Source organism: Idiotropiscis lumnitzeri, chromosome 3 (assembly GCF_059441095.1).
Source record: "Idiotropiscis lumnitzeri isolate Australia: NSW breed Sydney's pygmy pipehorse chromosome 3, RoL_Ilum_1.0, whole genome shotgun sequence".
Classification (NCBI taxonomy): domain Eukaryota; kingdom Metazoa; phylum Chordata; class Actinopteri; order Syngnathiformes; family Syngnathidae; genus Idiotropiscis; species Idiotropiscis lumnitzeri.
The window spans coordinates 20,146,171-20,167,341 of NC_142393.1; the positions used below are offsets into that span (position 1 = coordinate 20,146,171).

Here is a 21,171-nt window from a genome sequence, read left to right on the forward strand (position 1 = left end):
ATGCTTTTGTTGATTCAAAGGACAGGGGGTGTGTGATTGAGTTTTTTCTTTCAACTTAATTTAAGTTGGATACCCCTGTTCGGAACATTCAAAGTCACTTGCTGGTGCAATCGCACACTTTATGCAATGAAACCAATATCTGGAAAGAATGCATACATTTGAGGTCACTTTCAAGTAGAACTAAACACGCAATGCTGATGATTTGAACGCGTTTATATTGTGTTGTAAATTTACCAATGGCCACTAGAACGCGCTCACGACTTGTTGAAAGTTACAGGCCAAATAAACTAACAAATACACTTGAGGAAGACTAAAAGTCGAAACGTCTGACGGAGTTAGACTTGTAAGATGCTTAATCTCGACATACACATTTAGGATATATAAATATACACACATACAAGCGAAATGTAACCTTTTCTTTTAAAAGATGAAAAAGCAGCGGTCGAACTATAGTTTCTGTGATTGGCAAAAACTCACCTGTGCGGATGACGTCATCGGTGAGCCACCAAAGCAGGAAGTGGCGTTTAAGCACAAATATGTCCCACGAATGCATCGACCCCGCACGGACGTAGTTGAGCTTTTTTTCTCTCTCTCTCTCTCTCTTTTGTTTTGTTTTCCTTTGCGCTCATAGCCGGGAGTTTTGGAAGTTCACCTCGCTCAGGTAAGACAGCTGTTGCACGTTGCAGCCTCGCTTGCTTGCTTTGTTGCGCGTCACCTTGCCATAAACAACCATAGGAATGTGAGGCAGACATTTTTTCTTTCCACCCGAATGCGTCTCTCAAAGATTGAGACTGCGACTGTATGGAGGAAAACAAGGGACAAGCTCAAAGAAGTCATGAAATGGAACCCATGCACGATTTGCTTATGACTTGAACTGATTCACGTTTGAATAGTTTTGCATGCATACGTAATGAGTAAGCATTAAGTGCCATCTTTACACTTTAAAGCGTGCATTTGAAGATTCAGCGCCGCAAATGACTACAGAAGCATGTGTACAAGATTGCCCCAAAATATACTGTACTCAGTCTTGCTAGCTCTTTACTCGTTTTTTTTTGTCGTTCATTCATGTGCTTTCTTTTATGTCATTAAAATATTTTAAATCTACCATTATTTTCTGTAATTTATTTTATTAGGTCGTATCCCTGCCAATAAGCACATAATTTAAAACGAAATGTATCAGTAATGACCACTCAAAGAACAATTAAACAATTGTTTATTTTCTCCATATATTAATTAATTAATACAATTTCCATATATATATATATTAAAAACATGACATTTAAAAAATACAGTGCAGAAAATGTACGAACAAATTAAGATTCAACTACTGGTTTGGTGATAAAAGAGCCAAACATGTTGATAATTGTTTTCTAAAGTAAGAGCTGATGTTTGCAGATGTTTTATTTTGATTCAACACAAATATAATAAATATGCTTTCATGGAGGATGACAGAAATCTTTACTACTTTTCTCTTGTGAGTCTGAAATTTGAGGATTTGAACAACTTCCATGTCATTTTTAGTGGATTGAATGGAGCTTCTCTCCTTGTGTGTGCATTGCCTTTAGTGTTAGTTTAAGAAGTGACTCATAGAGTCTTACATGCGTTCTCAGTGGGAAGCTCTCATTGCCCCACTGTGGGTCACTGGTGGTATTTGAGGGCCTTCCACTGATATGATTCTCATGTGATTCCTGCTGCTCGTTTCCAGTAAAGCTCCTAAAACTAACGTCTGTTTGTGGGGATGCGTTAAACGGCTCTTATTTTTCCTCCTCTTCCGCAGAGCCCGCCAATGTTGTAGTTGCTGAGGAGGTCAGTAGACTGGGCCAAAGTGACAGAGGCACAACGCCATGTCTCATACCCAGTCAGAAGGCCGCGCGGGTGACCGGGCCCCCCTAATTCTGGAGAGCCGCTTTTCCACAGAACTCCATATATCTGAACCCGGAGATGAATGCTACCAGTCACAAAGCTCCCCGACTGTCCAACCCGAGGCATGCACAACCCAAGAGGATGAAGTTGACAGACTGGTGGTGCCACAGCAACTGATTTTGAGCACCCAAAGTGCAGCGGCGTTGAAGCTTGGCACCCATCAGATCATCCCCAAGAATCTAGCCGTGGCCAGCCGGCCCAAAAACCGCCACCACACCACCGTAGTCACGTTCCCTGTGGGACTGGAGAATTCCAGTCATGGATCCCGCATGCGACACTCAGCTCAGGGACCTGATGTGAGCTGGGAGGACTACGACAGCGATGGAGACGGATTCGCTCTGAGGAGGAACCGCAGGAACAAGTCCTACAGAGCAGCAGTGACCAGTTTAGACATTGAGGCCATGGCGAGGGGAAAAGGGGCCGTAAACGCGCTAAAGCCTGTGAAAGAAGGCAGAGCATCCAGTCCAGGTGCTGCTCGCAGCCCCGGGAGGAAGGTAGAGGTTGCTCTAGCCCATTTCTTTGGGCGAAATGTAAATAAAGGCCAGCTAAAATTGCCAATCGCCATCACTGACGTGGTTGTCTCAAGTTGAATGGTAACATAGTGTATAAAAAGCACAAAACTGGTCTTCACGAAACTGTGTCAAGGAAAAAGGCATTCACTTTTGGTGACGATTTGGAGGATTTGTGCCCCCACTTGTCTAAACAACTTATTCCACCAACTTAATATTAAACAGAATATTGTGTTTAGACTAGTCGGGGCATGTAAAAGGATATTATTTCATCTGCATTTTTTGACTGGACTTCCACTTTAAGTGATGAATCTCTTTCGGGCAATTGCGATCTCCAGTGCTCCTGCTGTTTTTGATCCAAATTAATTGGGAGCCCAGAAGTGTTATGTTCACAATTAGTTATTTTGGTACCCAAGTGGAAATACTTGAACTTTACAGTACTGTTTGGTGTAAACTGAGCGTTAGCCTCAGTGATGCTCTCTGTTAGTCATGGAGATGATGCCGTGTCTGCGCAACTGTTTTTATTCCGTCACATTAGGGACTCTTTTGAGGAAGTCTTCATTTAGCTTCTACTAGATTGTATTTGAAATAAGTAAACAATAGAACAATATGAAGTGTGATATCAGGATAATGTGAACGGGGGAAAAAAAAAAAGATATGTATAGTCCTCACAGTGATGAACGGTTCTGTTGTTGTTCTTCCAGAGAACCCTCGGAAGAAAAAGGAACCGTAACCAGCGCGGATCATTTAAAGACGGTATGAATGAGTCACTCGCCACATCTCTGGAAGTGGGCAAAACCCTCCTAATGCTCAAACGTTTGTAAATGATGGTGAAATACAGAAATGTGTTGCATGAAAACTTGCCGGGCCACCAGGGTTAAATAGTGGACGCCAAGGTCTCGACAGGTTTCAGCTCTGTTCGAAAAGAATGGCTTGAGCTCGGAACGTACTCTGCAGACTGAATGCGACATTGTTGAGTCCTGATTATTCAATTGGAATGTCCTGCAGCCTCAGCGATTCAGCCACTCGTCACCATGTGTTGACGAGAAGAAAAAGCTGTCCTGATCATTTATGCAGTATTCTAAAGTAACATACATCGTGTTTTACATTCAGAGGTGATCTGCAGTCATTCTCTGTTCGCTCCATATTTGGACACTGCATAATACAGCGACATTGTCGAAACGCAGACTTTTCCAAACCGAAGAACCCTGAAATGATTCATTTGTGGGTTTGCCCCCCAGCAACGCCGCGCCTCTACCAGGAGATCCGAGAGCGGGGTTTGCACGCCACCAACCAGGATGAGCTGCTGGACGACTTTGTAGTGGTGGAAGCTCCGGTCGAGGATCAGAGCATCGTGGTGAAGAGCTACAGGCCAGCGCAGCTCACCTGGAGCCAGCTGCCGCAGGTATGGCCACCCCACAACCGCCGCGCTCATAAGTGATGGAATGTTTGGTCTTCATTTGAGAGCCAATTGCATTTAAATCGATTTGTATTCCTGCTTCATGAAGGTGAAGGAAACCGGCATACTGAACATGATCTCACCTCAAGAGAGAAAGAGACAAGAGGTAAATTTTAATCTCTTTGATTTCTGTGCAGAAATCTGATGCTAATATACAATCTAATAACTGGTCAGCACGTTGGGTTCAGGCCTGCCTGTGTGGAGTTTGCATGTTCTCCACGTGCCTGCGGGGCGGACAGATGGACCATTCCGTCCCTGAGACGAAAAGCCCATTTCTGTTTGTGTATCTGCCCTGCGATTGGGTGGCAACCAGTTCAGGGTGTACCCCGCCTACTGCCCGAAGACAGCTGGGATCGGCTCCAGCACGCCAGCGACCCTCGTGAAGAGTGGTGTCAGATTATGGATGGATAAAAAGATAGCTACTTTGCCCAGATGCGCTGTAAATCTTGAAGTTAAAGTTAAGCTTCTCCTCACGAGGGTCGCGAGGGTGCTGGAGCTGATCACAGCTGTCTCGCAGGCTTTCCACAGACAAACAACCATCCGCGCGATGGTATGAAAATATGAGCAAAATGTGTAATCTAAGCAGCAAGCATTGTACCTTTTTGTTATTGCTTTCGTTTTGTTTCAATAGCAAAGGTCCACCCTGTTTGCACTCGACTCCCTGAGTAAAGCCACACCTAGCCAGGCTGTCTGCTGCGTGGCTGCTTCCCTCTTTTATGCTTCAAGTAACCTCGTGGGTCTTTATTGTAATCGCTTCAACATGATCTAAGCTCCCATGGCAGCGCCCTTTTCCTCTGCCGCCGGGCAGAAACTGCATATTCACTTTTGGGCTTACTGTATATTCATCAGCACGAGTAACCTGAAGAAATCAGTGTTACAATCTGACATAATTTTTTTACAGTGTTGACAGCTTTAGTTGAAGTGCAGAAGTGATATTTATTCATTCCCTTTTAACAGGCAATCTTTGAAATAATCACATCGGAACACTCATACCTGCACAGCCTGGGCATCCTGGTGCGACATTTTAAGGAGAGTGACTCTCTGAGGAGTACCATGACCGCCACAGAGCACCATCACCTCTTCTCCAACATCTCGGTTATCCACCAAGTCAGCAAACGGTGGGAACAATCCTTACTCATGCTCTTACACTATATGTGGGTTTTGATTTCTTCCGTACATATATTGTTAGATGCAGTGCAGTTTTAGAAGTGACTCAAAATGTTAGGCTGCCCCCATGTATCTTGTAGGCCCCATCAACATGCTATAACACGCTTGGCAAACAGGTTATGCAGCCTTGCGGCTCGCCGTGGTATTTTTGGGCTTTAAAATGATAATGTGCTGCATTACTGAACGTGTCAACGAATACTTCAATGCAGCAATGGGGGGGGGGGTGCCTTGAATGTCTTGAGTAGTTTGCGAATAGGAGAGGGAGTGAGATACATGAGCAATTAATGATATGCATTTGTATGAATGTGTTGTGTGCCTTCTTCCTGGCCTGCATGGTGTCATTTAACCCTTTTGGGTTAAATAGTCTCTCTGCAAGGGTGGGGCATCTTTGAAACAACGGATAGTTCAACACAAATGGTGCAGCAGAACCTGCAATTGAATGTCAAGAAGTTCATGGTCTCACCTGCCTCTCCCCCCACAACAAGCTCGATGGGCTTCGGGACACCTGCGACCCTTGTGATGATAAGCGATTCAAAGAAGGGATGGATAGTACGGCAACACATGTAGACTGACAATATCGCAATATTCCCAAGAAAATGTTCATTATCCGCTGCAAAAAAATAAATAAACAGACAACTGTATTCATGCATCTTACTGAGCAGTTGTGACAGTTTAGTTTGCGCATATCCATATAACTAACTGTATTATACTGCCCTTAGTGGCCAAGCAGCAGGCATCATAAGAAACTGGTAAATTAGGCTGTTTAGTTCTTTACATTTCATTGAATTCGGTTATTATTATATGTTTTATTAAGGTATAATACCGTAGTACAGAGTGCTATTGTTCTTTCTGGGAAAAAAACACATTTATTTCATGGGTATGGATCAAGCTCTGCAATTATTTGCACTGACATAATAATAACAGTCTGCATGAGAGACTTGCGAATTGCAAATGACTAAGCCGCCTCTCTGTTTCCTTTTTCCAGCTTTTTTGAGGATCTTGAGCGCCGTCACTATGACAACCCAGTGATTCGGGACATTAGTGACATTGTTCAGAACCACGCCGCCCACCACTTTGATCCGTACATCGTCTACTGTTCCAATGAGACCTTTCAACAGAGGACGCTGCAGAAGCTCTTGTGAGGGGGTCACCAAAGTCTGATTCTTCTTGGTGACAGCTTCATGTAAAGGTTGACAGATACGCGCCTTTCTTGACCATTTTTTAGGAGCAGTAATGGTGCGTTTAAGGACACCCTGAAGCAAATTGAAGGGAGCAGCGACTGCGGAGGCCTCCCAATGATCTCGTTTCTCATCCTTCCCATGCAACGGGTTACCAGACTGCCGCTGCTACTGGATGTTAGTCTGCCTTTTACATTGACAAGAATGATCTAATTACAAAAGATTATGATCATTTTATAGTCATGAGACAAGCAATTCACAAATGGCATTTAAATATGCACTTGAGTGGTTGTGGATTCATCTGATTGGATGTTCATCAGACAATCCCATCATTTTACTCTTTCCACTATGTATAAATAATAGTGTTTTTTTTTTTCATGGGGGATTTCCTCCCACAGACAATTTGCCAGAAGACCCCTGACAAGACTGCCGAGTACTTTGCTGCGGTCTGGGCACTGCACGCCATCAGCAAGGTAGGAAGGTTCACCGTGCGTGCTGACTTGGCATCTCTGCAGCATCGCATCCTGATTATTTGCCTTCTCATTGCACTATTCAACAGCTGGTCGGCAGCTGCAATGATGGTGCGCGGCGGATGGAGAGGACGGAACAGATGTACACCATTCAGAAACAGATGGAGTTCGGTAAAATCAAGGTTAGACTTGTCTTGTTTTTTTTGAATGCCAATTCCTCTTGACTCTCTGTCTCGGTCACCTTCGGTATGTCAGACTCAGGCCTTATGCATATGAATTGTCAGTAAATCTGTGAACTATGTATCAAAGTTAAACCAGGCATGGGCTGGTGGATTCTGACAGTATGATAACTGTGAGCAAAAATATCCTGGTATCACAATATTAAAATTGCAGCTCTGAAATAACCATATTTGAAATATCTGCGGAAATAAAAACTGCACATTTTTCCATTGAACACAATCTATTTTATTTCTAAACAAAATATTGAAGAAATGTATAGATCTTAAGTTTAACTAAGTACATATTAACAGTCTGCTTTTTAAATTCCGCTTAGTAAGTCACAGTGTTCCCTCACTGGTTAGCTACTTTTAGAAAAAGTCCCATGTGCTATTCATGTTGTCCTTGGGGCTAACTAGTACCTGCTGAAGCTATGCCCTTAGAAGTAGGTATAACGTGCACAGAATACTAATTTGTGGCCGCAAAGTAGCTGTGTTTCCGTACTGGACATTTGTTTAAGCAAACTGAGCACACTTTTTCTAGAAATAATCCTCGTGTCGCCGCAGCCATTTCCACTGGTGTCGTCGTCGCGCTGGCTGAAGAAACGTGGCGAGCTGACTGTGTGTGCTGAAGAACTCAGCATCTGGAGAGCGTTCAGCAACAGGAGCAACTACCTGTTTCTCTTCAATGATGTGCTCATTGTCACCAAGAAGAAGAGGTCAGTTGGCGTCTGAACTGCATTGCAACTTTAATGATACAAGAAAACAATGTCACTGCACGCATTAGCAGTAAACTTCTTTTGGAAGTAAAAGACGAGGTATTTTTTGTCGCACTGTCGACTGTCTAATTTGAACTCATCTTGAGTCCAATGTTGTTCAAGAGTGCAACGATAATCAGTCTAAATGCTGAATCTTATTACTAACAAGAGTCTTGTAAATATATTTTCTTAAAAAAAGTTGATACAGAAATGACCAGGACAGAATTGGGCCTCTTTCAGTCATTTCCTGAAAACTGTGAGACAATTCAGCTGCTGGCTGTCAGGGAACAGAGGAGGCTGAGGAACATGGACGTGTTCCACACATACTTGACATTCTTCAGCTTTGCATTCAGCTGGTCAGCCAGAGAGAGATTTCAGCTTTGGGTTTTGACTGACTTGTAACCACTGCTCAAATACGAGGCAACTTTTTTTTAATGGTTGTGTCCCAGTACATGCTCAGGGTGGCTAATTCTAACGGAAGACAGGGAAGGACCGGATAACACAGCATTCTAAGAACTAAGCTGAACTGTATTTGCAAGTGTATTAGTGTGTGTTTGTTCCATCAGCGAGGAGAGCTTTGTGGTGATGGACTACGCCACGCTGGATAACGTAGCGGTGGAGGTCAGCGAGGAAACGGACGGGCAGGCGTCGCCGCCCGCCAAAAACAGCTCAAGTCATTTGTCCTTCAAGTTGCTCATGAGCAAGAACAGCGAGGGCCGACCGGAGTGCACCACCCTTGTTGCCGAATCCAGGTACACTCCTCCACACAGCGGTTCGTAACATTTTGCAGTGCATGAAGTTCTTACAGTGAAGATACCTAGGCCAGTGGTTTTAAAATTGGCTGAAGTAAAGCAACACCTATTACTTGGCTCGAAATGATCTAACTGCAGTTCATGGTGACATTGGTTTTTTGGTTTCGTTTGACACTGATTTGTATTCATTATTAATTGTGATTATGTTGAGAGTTGTTCCTAATGTTTTGGACTGACTGGTGTGACCGATGAAATCACCAAATTGTTAAATGACTACCTCTTGGTGATTCATGGGTCCAACCAGAGTGTGTGTTTCATGAAGGTTGAGCCGAGTTCTTTGGGTGTTGCTCCCCCTGCTGTGGATAAATATGTCACACATGAAAGTACAAATTGAAAATTGAGAGTATTTTTTTAGGGCTGGGTTCAGTGCATGTCTATTTGCACCTCTACATTTCAAGTTGCTTCTTTCCATTCTTTTTTTTTTGTGTGTTTGTGGTTTTGTCTGCATTAATACCAAGAGTGGATCGGGCCCGTTGGATAGTCGCACTCACTGAACAAAAGCAGGCGGCGCTTTTCTCCTGTAAAGACGGTAAGTAAGCGAGTACTTATTGAAGCACCATCACTTTAGCTTTCATGTGCTCTGACTTGGATGTCTGATGATGTAGCCATTTGTTTTGGAAGGGTGCACAGAAAACACTTCATTTGCATTTCAGATCAGTGTGTTCTTGTTTAACCTTATCTTAAACATGCACATTCGAGATGCCATTTTTAAGCCCAGTATCTTAAATCTAACTGCTTTACGGAATGCCATGCTTGGAGGTGGGGGGGATATAATTTCCGTTATTTGTTTTCTTACTAAATACATTTTCTTTTTAAGATTTTTTTTAATCAATTGTGATGCATTAATTACAAAAACATAACAGTTCTTCAAGATTAAATGCTTTCAAGTTAAATACAACTGAACTTTCTTTCACATACCACTAGAGGGAGCAAACACAGTTTCAACCACTGCACTAATCCTTTCACCCCAAGTCAGATGAAATAGGCTCGGCCTGACATTAAAGCAGTCAGTGCATTCTGGGAATGTGTTTTAGGTTTGCCACAGTGCGAGGCCACCAAAGCCTACATGCCCAAGGAGCCTGACGAGCTGGGCCTGCAGCAGGCCGAGCTAGTCATCGTCCAGAGGAAGGAGGAGGGTGAGGCTTTTTTTTTTTTGGAGACCCAGCAGGGAATCCCCTCTCCTAAAGACTGTGTGCTCCTGCCAGGTTGGTGTTACGGGGAGCGGATGCGCGACGGTGAGAGAGGCTGGTTTCCTGCCAGCTGCGCCACAGAGATCACCAACCCCACGGCTATAGAGGACAACATGCAGCGAATGAAGCGCCTCCGCAAAGAGAGCAACGTTTAAGGAGTGAATAGGATCAGAGAACGGTAGTGAGGTCAGAGGCCACACCAACCTCATCTAATTGTGCCTTGGCAAGGCTGAAGAATTGACATTTAAGTGAGGGAAAGAGGTCCCGCCCAAGCCAATTATTATATTCATGAAGATGTACAGGGCATTTACAGCGCTTTGTTGAAACCTTATTAGAAATGGATTCCATTTTTTAACTCAAAGTTCTTTAATTTTTTTTTTTAATTAAGTTAAAAAAATGCAAATATATTGAAATAAAAAGAAAACCCCTCAAATTCACAATCACTTTTCAACAAAATGCTTATTCCCCCTATTTAGGAATAAGGCTGCATGCACATTAGTGCAGAGATATGACTAATTTGAATGACCATGAACATCGTAACTCAAAACAATCACCTAAATCGATTTAAATCTTTAAATAAATGTAAATTCCATTAGTTGTTTCAACACACCCCAAACAATGTATATGCAGTATTTAATTAATACAATAGCATAATTAACTAGAATGTTAAGAATTTAACAGTCATGATTTAGTGCTTCAATTAATTTCAGGCAAATGACTGCTTGTATATTGAAAAGGCGCCCCTGTACAGTAAATGAGGCTTTCCGGGTGTACAACACATAGGGACCACAACTTGTTTCCATAAAAAGAAAACCTTTCTCGGTCACTATTGATTTCTTTTTTACATTTTTACCTGTTGTACTCGCAATTAAGCTTATGGTCTTTATTTAAAAGCCCACTGTTAATTTGTGGATGTGAGAAAGGCTGCAAATATTCGCATTTTCCTGAAAATTGCATCACCTTCAGAGGAACTTGAATCTTATTTCTTGAAGATTTCATGTGCATATGACATTGGGCTAGCTCAGGGTTGGCCAAAATATCTCCCAGGTGCCACAGTCAGCCAGCCCAGTTCTTCATCCAGTCCACTGAGGAATTACATTAAATCAGCAGTCCTGTCATATTTGTTGAATTCATTTTGCAGTTATCCTCCCCAATTTCTTTTTTTAAATAAAACATCCATTTAATCAAATAAATGTGTATATACACAGTACATTAGCTGTTTTAGTAAAATTAAAAAAAAAGTTACAATAAAATTAAGGCGTTTTTTTACAATAAAAAGCAAATTGTTGTCATTTTATTTTGGTATTAGAACTTTTTTGGGGTGTCCTTATCTGCAAATTACAAATGTAACCCTGAGCAAACACTGGCCTAATCTGATCTAATTGAATACTAATTAAAGCGATGCATATTCTTGTCATCGCACGGTTCATTTGCTACTAGAAATGACCAACATTAGGCTTCAGTGATCAGCATGATGTAATTATGAAACCTACTAGCTTTGGGTGTCTCCATCCAATAAATAAAACAACCACTCCTTTGCCCCTGGTTTTTGTACTTTTATTTGAGCTTGCATTTTGTTAAAATGTTTGAATAGATAAAAAGTTATTTAAAAATGTCAAACTGACCAGATATCAAATTTCACTCATTCATTTTTTTTTTCTTGAAAAACCATTTGGTGTAAAAACTTAGGAGACTTTTAGAAAAACGTGCCGTTTCCCCAAAATGTGTTGTAGCTGTCACGTAAAAAGAAGGAAAAAAACGAGTCTGCATAGAACCTGCAGGCAATTGGTGGTAATCTGTTCAAATGCATGGTGCAAGCTTGTGACGGTCATCAAGTCAAATCTTTTATTGCTCTGATCTTGTTGGATGTTTCTTGTTGACAAAAAACTGTAGGGGGGAAAAAAGGGAAAAGTTGCAATTGAGTCCACTGATTGTCAGCATCACGCCAACTACTCGCAAGTCCAGAGAATCTCACCCGGACGATGGTAAAAGATGGTAGGTGCCGGTGGGTAGGTCTATCCCTACTCAGCCCCACCCTGCTGGGCCTCGGGAGCGGCTGTTTTCTCTACGGCAGCGTCGCCTCCCGCCTTGGCCTCCTTGGTGTCCTGGCCGGGTTTGCCGCCGGTTGGTGGGCGCGGTCGGCGGCGGTAGTTGACATTGCGGCGGTAGCGCCGCTGGCGGGGCTGCTGGTTGGGACCCCCTTCGCCGCCCTGATTCTCCTTGTCTTCCTCGCCGTCCCGCACCGGTCTAGGACGGGGTGGACCCCTATTGTAAGACGGTTGGCGGGGGAAAAGTTTGTTGGGCCAAGATGTATATTGCAAGACTTGATATGCGCACTGCTATTTGAGGTGAACATGCGGCAAAAAAGACCTTAATTAACCAAGCCCTGTTGCCAAGAACGAAGAAGCACTAGTAACTGCCGATAGGTTTCAACCATAAATGCCGTAAACCACGAACTGTGATACCTAATCAGGTTATTATTTCAAACTCATATTGCATGATCACCTTAAAAGCTTCACAAATTATGTAAGGGCGTGGAAAAGACTCCCCGCAACTTCCACTAACAAACCTGGCTAAACTTGGCGCTCACTCCAATCGTCAACTTTATTCAACGTTAAACCACCTTTCATTAACCTTTGTGGAAAATGATCAAGGCGAGAGGAAAATGTTTATTTCTAACATGGGAAAGAACAGCGATGTTTCATGGAATTAAATTCCCTAAATGACGTCATCTCACAACGACAAGTATTGCTAACAAGACAAACGCCAGACTTCAAACTGCATTCACTGTTCTCAAATGTACAGCAGCTTGCCTAAGTATTCGACCCTCTCGACATTTTGACACATTTCTGGCTTCAAACAAAGATGAAATTTGATTTTTTTGGGAAAGAATGACATTTTAAAATTTTTGGACGAATAAAAACCTGTAAATTAGTGTGTGCAAAATTATTACATACCTTTGCCGGAAGCCCCTGTAGTAGTTCTGCCTGGCGGGTTTGTTTCCCTGATCTGGACCGCCCTGGTTCTCATCGCCCTCATTGGCCTGAAAGCAAACATGAGACAAGATTCTTTGATTGCAGAATGACAATAAAAGGAGTGGTGAAAGCATGTCCAGCTTGAAGGTTTAAAGCTGAAGACCAGAATGCTGGATTGTTAAGGTCCAGACCCCCGATACACCAATTTTTATTTTTGTTCACAACCACAAGGTTTTTTTTTCTCCCCCTAAAGGTCCGGACGGGGTCATGAGAAACTGAGTGCCTGCTTCAGGATTCTAGCCATGTGACGGCATTCCTCAGTCATCATCTCCCCGCGTGGTGCGGTGGTGTACGGGGGGCGGCGGCTGAAGCGTCTACGTACAAAGTATGGCGGGTAGCGCCGTCTGCCAGGGTAGGCGGGCCTACGCGGCTGTTGCTGCGAGTCTCCCTCTGGGGCGCTCTCTCCGCCTTCCCGGTTGCCTTTGCCTTCGCGGCCTCCGGTACCCGGCTCGCCCTCTCCGTCACTCTGGTAGTTCTCTGGATAGTCGCCATTGCGGGGGGGACCCCTCCTTCGGGGGTAGCGTCTATAGCGGTTCCTGTCAGCGGCGTACTTGCTTCCCTGAACCGCGATGCCCCCAGGGCCGGTGACGTTCGCCGCTTCTGCCCCCTGTTGCCCATGGAATGGCGCAATTAGGAAACAAGTACAGATTTATACAACAAAGTAGTTGACATGTCTAAGTCAAGGCAAATTTATTTATTTGGCCATTAATCACAAGAAAGTCGCAAAGGCATCCCCACAGCTGAAATCCCCCGATTTTAACCTCAAGGAGGGACAGGGGAAAACTTAAAACAACTATGTGGTGAAACATGAGAAACATTGACAAGGGACCACGGATGGGGGAATCCCCCTTCCAGGATGATCAGGCTGTAATGGATGCCGAATGGGCAACATTGAACACATGACATCAGCAACACTCTTACTTTCTCTCCCTCGACTACGTCAAACTCCACAGTTTCTCCATCACCGACACTGCGAAGGTATTTTCTCGGGTTGTTCTTTTTGATCGCTGTCTGAAATCACAGAGGAAGAGTAAAAAGACAAGATGAATATGCAGTGATACCTTGACTGAGTACATTACTAGTAAGTTTTAATAGATTCACATCAGCGGCGAGAAACAAACGCAGTTGCACAAAGTGACGCCACACTGTTTTTCATGTCCATTAATACGAAGACAGGAACTGGGTGCCAACGACAACTTATTCATCATAAAATAAACGCCATCCCACTACACTGCATTACTTTACTATCACAGTTATTATACTTGCTGGAATGTGCCAAGATGGCAACGACTCAGTGAAGCATAACTCATGGGGAGAAGGAGGGCTGTGCAATAAATCTAAATTCAATTAGAACTATTACTCTGATACCCAAAAGTGTATGGGTATCAGAATGTTTCTGCTGATTCCCCAACTATACATAATGAGTTTTTTCAGCCATCCTTGGTGGATAATGGATTCAGAGCCTGGTACAATCAGGGAATTCATAGTATTGAGGATCTATATATTGATAATACCTTTGCTAGTTTGGAACAGCTAACCGAAAATTACTGAATGAACAATGTAAATTTTTTTTATATACTAGCAGATTAGATTATTATATTACCGGCAGAAAAGTTGCCAATTTTCCTCCTATTTGGAGTCTCTCTTAAAGGATCAACAAGGAGAAAAAGGCAGAGTATCATTTATTCCCACATTATGGATAGGACACTTACTAGAGTTCACTCTTCTTCCTTATGCTCTCCGCACACCTTAATAAAGTTCAGATTGTTGCACAGATCCGTGGTGTGATAGCAGTTGGCGATACATCTGACACGAGTAGGTCATTTATTCCCACATTATGGATAGGACACTTACTAGAGTTCACTCTTCTTCCTTATGCTCTCCGCACACCTTAATAAAGTTCAGATTGTTGCACAGATCCGTGGTGTGATAGCAGTTGGCGATACATCTGACACGAGTAGGTCGTTTGCTCCCGGACTCGGAAGAGGGTGTTTTTTTTTAAAGCATTCTCGACCCCTTAGCTCTGCTCCACCTTAGTTGTTAGTTGTTCGGTTTTGTATTAGTTAGTTTTAGGGCAGCTCATTAAGTTGTCTGCCTTTTGCTATTGACATTTCTGTGACTGTAAATAGTGGGTCTTTTTTAATACCTTTTTTTAATCTTTGGCTAATTTTTGTTATTTTAAATCTATTGCTCGGATCATGTTTTGTATTCCACCATAGGAGAGCAAGAGTGATTCCCTTCTCTGTTATTAATTCAATTACATCATTCTGAAGTATATTTAAGTAGTCATACATTTTTTTGTTGGTGAACTGAGATTTTTGTATTGAAAAAGGAGTACCTTGGCTCACAAAAGGGTTGTTCTTCAGCAGCTCAATACTCACCAAAATAAAAGCCCAAAGAAATATATCTCTGCGGTTGCCATAACAAATGCTTGTACAACCAATGTGCATGGGCGTGCCTGCTAGCATTAATGCTACATGGTTATTATTAGTGCTGTCATACACAAATGGGAAAATATCTTAACAAGAAAATGAGTTACGTGCTTATGAAGAACCAATTGGACACATGCTAACCGGTTTAAACGGGCTTCAGGAGTTGTTCCACTAAAGCGTATGCGTGCGAGAGAGCGCTAAACCCAAACAGTGCCGAACAGACTGATTGAGACTGAAGAGGCAACAAAGCAGCGCAAGGCAATCTGGATGACATATGTAAAAACACATGAATGCAGATAACCATTTATCGACTCTGGAAAAAAATGGTCTCCTTTTTGTTCGCTCATCGAGCAATAAGTCAAAATGGTAATTATTGTGACAGGCCTATTTATTATGCATAAATATAGGTTTGTCTGAGGCTAAAGGAAAAGAAAATGATCACTGAATTAATAAGAAAGAAAAATCAAGTACTTCAATTAGAGTTAACTTGCAACAGAGTTAACAGCAAAAAAAAAAAAAAAAAGACCAAGCAATAGTTCATTACTCAAAATACTTGTACTTTGGGGCATTTGTAAGTCAAGGTATTACAGTAGTGTACGCTGTTAAGGTCCTCTGACGAGCGCCGATGTCCTTTTATTATAACAATGAAAATTTGGACTGGCACAAAATCAGACGCAAATCACTGACCCGCTATGATTGCAAAAACTGCAAGCAACTAATGCTGCCCACATTAAATGTTTAGAATTGCCTGAATTCGTCATTTAAAATACTGAAAACTGTGTTCCCAAAACACTTAAACTATCATTTCAAAAATATATCGTACAACAATAGCCCTAAGTATTAATGACTAGAAAATTGTTTAAAAAAAAAAAAAAAAAAAAAAGACTTTTAAGCAAATAGATTGATTTGTCACACAGAGTGTGACTGTACTAAACCTGAGATGGATTGTGATGGTAGGCTTTGTATCTTAAAATAGCATGTCAGAAACCAGCATGCAGAACGGTACCAATATAGCCCGGGAAAAGACTTCCAATTCCATCATCAAAATCGATTTTATGCTTGCAGTGCTCACCCCAAATTTTTGTGTCAAACTCCTCTAAAGCGCAACCCCCTTTTTTAAATAATCTTCGTACAAGATCACAATCTTGAGGGTTTATCTGTTAGCGCAAACACACCATTAGGCACTCAGTAATTGGGATTTTTGTAAATCAGGGTCTAGCGAAAAAAAAAATGACATGTGGTTGTCACAAAATAAAGTAAGTCACATAAACTTACCTGGTGTACAAAAACATCTTCTTTAGTGTCATTCCTGTGCAAAGAAGATCACAGTTAGTTAGTGAAACAATAAGGACTGAACCATTCAGTCAGTGGACAGGCTGCAGCTAAAGTCGCAAGTGCGAGGATTAATTAAGCGGCACACGAACAGCACGGTGAGAAGCAGACAAATTGTCCCATCAGCGCCACGGACAAATCAAAGCTATAATAGGATTGTGCTTGTCCCGTCGAACACACTTAGAGGGCTTCTTAAGAGGAACAGGTGGGGAGTAGGATGAGAAGGGGGTCCACTTACCTATTGATGAAACCATATCCGTTCCTAACGTTGAACCATTTCACTGTACCCAGGACTTTTGTGGCTGACGAGAGAAGGAAAGAGAGAGACAACATTGCACCATTAAAAACTCGAAGGAACAGAACACAATTACACTACCCCACATCTTTATGTTCTTGAAGGCTTTTTGCATCTTGAATTGTTCCCAAGTCGTTACGTTGCCATTTTCTGTTATGATCATTATCTTTCCTTTCTGGATGGCACTCATTGCCACGAACTGACACATTGTGCCAATTGGCACATTTCTCAAACAAATTAAACCAAATTGTTGAAAGGGCCTCGTCAACAGCATCTTCCCCAGCCTTAAATTTCACATAGGCAAAAAGGCCTGTAACACTCGCTTGTCTTAACACAATGAAAGGTACCAAGTGGCCCTGTAGGTATGGCGTGGCGTATATTATGTATAAAGCTTCGATGGTTACACCAAAACGGCATGCAACCAAAAAAAAAAAAAATCAAACATGCTGTTCGTAAATCCCAATATTCGGAATTAGGTTGGCTACGGTATCCCAATTTCTACATAGAAAATGGGCTGTATAGCAACCCAGATTTTTACATGTTAGCCACACCCACTCAAGACCTTTATTAAGGGGAGGCAGCAATGGGATCAAATAACTTCACCAAGCTTGCCTGGAAGTTATATTTAACTGCCAACTGTCACGCTCTTTTTAGACCCGAGGGGTGCCCCTGGGCCAGCTGCACTAGTCAAGCAGCAAAAAGAGTGAATCCGGACAAGCACGTTTTCCTTGTAGCTATGTACATTAGATCCTATCAAACTCCTACACCATGCCAAGGTAATAAGTATAATTTACTTCATCCTTCTATTATCTGATCCGCTTATACTCACAAGAGTCTTATGAACATTAAATTGTCTATGTGGACAGAACTCACTGGAATTGTACTTTAGTGATTCTTAACTGGGTGATTTGGATAAAAGGGTTGGGGGCCGTTATGGGTGGGTCAGACATGCTGTCAAAAAAATAAATAAATAAAATAAAATTGACAAGGCTTGTGAATGGCATGCCTGGTTACCGCGAAGTTTGTACATTTATTGTGTGAATGTTTTTTCATACCATATATAGCATGTAACGATTTGCACCAATTTGAGTTACGTTGTAAGAGTTCCACTCTGTATCAAACTGAGGACATGAAATGTTAAATTTACACCCCATGATGGCATTGCCTCAATTTGGAACATTTTGACGTACATACGTCAAAAACAAAAAATTACTAATATTAGTGAAATGTGGCTGTATTGTGTGCAATTAAATTAAAACAATATTCTATTCATTTTTGCACATGCAATCGTGTTCATCGTCAGTTTCTAAATGAGGTTCTCTGAAACGCACTTCAAAAATGTTAAGTGGGTCACGACTTGGCTTCATAGGGAAATGCGGGTCCAATTAGACAACAGTGGAGATCCACTGTAAACTGGAGTAGCTACAAATACTCAGTCTATGATGTGTGTGAGTTGCGTTTCTCAATACAACTTTAAATAGTGAAGATTCCAAAAGTGTATAATTTAGCGGCCCGCTTTAAACCAGACCGCGCATTGCACGTGGTGATGTCGCGCGGTGACATGTTAGCATAGCTGGCTTGTTAGCATGGCTAACTTGCGCGGCTAAACTAGCCTGATGCTTCGCAGCCATGTGGTTGAAACGGGGCCAACTACCGCGCGCGTCTTACATGACGGCAAATGCCAGAAATGCACCGAAAATAAACCATTCGCCTGCTTCACGTCGTTCGCGAACAAAACGAAAGCGAATTGAATATGGGTTCGGCCGACATTTTGGATGTCCACTTCAACCGCAAAAATAGCCGAGCTATGCTAGCGATAGCTTTGCCAGCCATCATCCCCATTCGCCGTTAAGTAGCTGACGAAGGCCGCAAGTGACAGTGGAATTCGACTTTAATTCTAGGCTGTGCCGCGTTTTGTGGTCATTTGAACGCCCGTCAATCGTATCGTGTTCCAGTTTTAAGTAAGCACTGATGCCGTTTCACGAGGGAAAGCAGCCGACATGGCAACCGGAGGCTTAAAGACGAACAAAGGGACAACCAAATCAGTTAGCATTAGCTCGTCTGTGGAGGCGACGGTCACGGCTGGTTACGGTGAGGCAAATTGGAGGAGAAGGAAATTAACGTATTTCAATATGTAGTTTATTTATCGAAACGACAGTGAAAATAGGAGCGGCCCAACTTTTTACCGCCAGCCGGTAACGTGGCACGAGTGGACTGACGTTAGAAGGCCCACTGAACCGGTAGAGTACGGGGTTGCCGCATGTTGGGAAAATTAACCTCCCTCAAAAATAACAGCGTTATGAGTTTAAGATAAACACACATGTGGAGGCGCATGTTTAAAATCATGCATTGGCTTTACTTCTGTTGCCAATTAAAACTTCCACTCACTAGTGCAATGAGTGACACTTCGATCGCCCAAGCAGATTCGCAATTTCGGCCATCTACTAAATTTGTAAGAGTTTTCACGTGCAGCCAGACATTTACAAGCAGTTAGGTGGCGAATTTTGACACGTTGGCTGAACGAGCTAATTTGTAGCCGTAATCTTACCGATGACCTTCTTATCCCCCGCGGAAGCTGCGACTACCGGGCTGGATGGACTCTCCACGTCGACAGCAGGCTGCTGCGGTTGTTGTATCTCCGCCTCGCTGCTCATGGTTACTACTAGTTGGTAATGGCTTCTGCCGGCGGCGGCTCTCTGTTGTCTCTCCCGGTGCAAGATGGTAACCTGGGCCGGCGGTGGTGGTAGGGGGCTACTGCCTTCGGGCTCTCTGCTTTCTTCTTCCCGCTCCCGTTGCCGATCGAACTGGGCAGACCGTAAACTGTGTCGGGGAAAGTTCCTGTTCTGAGCACCGCCCAGCTAGCGATTTGATTGGCTGGGATTAGCAACGTAATACAGCGCGCGCTGCGATTGGCTACAACAACGGTCATAGAAGGCGAGGGAGGCATCTGTTAAACTATGATTGGCTGGGGAAGAAAGTACCTGTCAATTCACAGTGCCCCATAGTGACGTCAAAGACAGACGTACAAACTGACACTTTTGGAATACGTTGATGTGATACGATATGCGTAATGTTTAAATAATTAGAGAACAAGTCATAAACTACATTATGCATACGAAACCTAAACGTTTAAAAATGATTTTAGTTGATTCAACAGCAGTTAAACATTTTGGCATGTATGTGTTAATTTCTGTCATGAACGCTGTCATGAACGTCAATTTGTGCATGTTAAACATTTGAAACCCAGAGTGAATTGAATAATATTTTACCCACTATTACTGGAAATTGTATTTGTGGTTGTAGCTCAGTGGAATGGTGTTGACTTTAATGAAAAGAAAGCCAACAAGGCGTTTTCTTCCACTGGACATGATAAAAATGTTGCATTTAAAAAATGGACATGATAAAAATGTTGCATTTAAAATATGTGTATAGATTACATTTCAACATGTCAAAGCACACTGTATGGAAATTCACCAATTTCATGGTAGTCTTAAAAATACAGAATCCGCATACAATACCCCCAGCTACATAAAAGTGACCTATAAAAATCAGGAATCAACAGCAGGGAATCCAAAACTGGACATCGAGTACAGCAGACAGACCCGGGCTGGGTGTGAGACAAGCCCACTGCAGCCCCCCCAACCATTGTGATGTTAATGCTCCACTGACACTGTTTATGAGCATTGGCTGATGTGCGAAGAGCTCCTTGTTCACGTTCTCCCACACAAAGATGGGGTTTTGCACTGACCTCAGAAAGCCTCCCCTCCACCTCTTTACACACACACGCACATAAACACAAGTGTACAAACACACGCACACGCATACATACACGAACGGGTGGGGGGAATCCTTCCTCCAGCCTCCATAAGAACAGTCCTCATCTAAAAGGATTCTTTTGTGCCAGTGGAACGAGGTCCAAGGCAGAACAGCGAGAGTGTGAATGGGGGAGGGGGGCCGAGCTTGGATTTGTATGGATGGCTGGGATAAGAAGGGGGAGACAAGTTCAGCAGAGAATTCCTCGCTCAGTCTGCTTGGTATTAAGTGTTTGAAACACTATCACCAGATCATTGCTCATCAATTCACTTCAACCACAAATAGTCACTCAAGCCCATTTCTTTCCACATTATCCCTGATTTGAGATTGTAGATTTCGGTTGGTGGGGAAGGGTGGGGGAAGGACTGGCTGGCAGCGGGGTTTATAAAACCCTGGGAACACAATGTTCTCGCAGTATAAACATTACATTATATCCCAGTCTTGCAATTTAAAAGGAATAAAACCTTGGAGTAAAATTAAGGTGCCTGACTGATTATGAATTTCAGATATACAAGTGTAATATTTTAAAAATGTTTTCAAAATATTAAAACATCAGTATCATTAATACCATCTTTATGTTACT

General features: G+C 42.7%; 2 protein-coding genes across 3 annotated transcripts; one reads left to right on the plus strand and one right to left on the minus strand.

The window, feature by feature from the left end:
• The first annotated feature begins 476 nt into the window (after positions 1-476).
• arhgef16 (Rho guanine nucleotide exchange factor 16) lies at positions 477-11,221 on the plus strand. Its single transcript, XM_088289886.1, has 15 exons — positions 477-661; positions 1,778-2,417; positions 3,137-3,188; positions 3,674-3,837; positions 3,941-3,997; positions 4,849-5,009; positions 6,044-6,196; positions 6,284-6,413; positions 6,635-6,709; positions 6,796-6,888; positions 7,489-7,640; positions 8,246-8,431; positions 8,950-9,020; positions 9,526-9,627; positions 9,697-11,221. Exons 2-15 carry the CDS (start codon positions 1,845-1,847, stop codon positions 9,834-9,836), a joined length of 2,109 nt encoding a protein of 702 aa, XP_088146012.1. The 5' UTR covers positions 477-661; positions 1,778-1,844; the 3' UTR covers positions 9,837-11,221.
• Positions 11,217-19,596, minus strand: ybx1 (Y box binding protein 1). Of its 2 annotated transcripts, none has more exons than XM_088289888.1 (8): positions 19,324-19,596; positions 16,719-16,782; positions 16,424-16,457; positions 13,638-13,727; positions 13,039-13,323; positions 12,639-12,724; positions 11,657-11,928; positions 11,217-11,568 (listed from the first exon to the last, which is right to left on the minus strand). In XM_088289888.1, exons 1-7 carry the CDS (start codon positions 19,427-19,429, stop codon positions 11,703-11,705), a joined length of 891 nt encoding a protein of 296 aa, XP_088146014.1. In that variant the 5' UTR covers positions 19,430-19,596; the 3' UTR covers positions 11,217-11,568; positions 11,657-11,702. The 2 variants fall into 2 exon arrangements, with proteins under 2 accessions (XP_088146014.1, XP_088146013.1); XM_088289887.1 differs by having other exon boundaries at positions 11,657-11,946.
• Between the last annotated feature and the right edge of the window lie 1,575 nt (positions 19,597-21,171).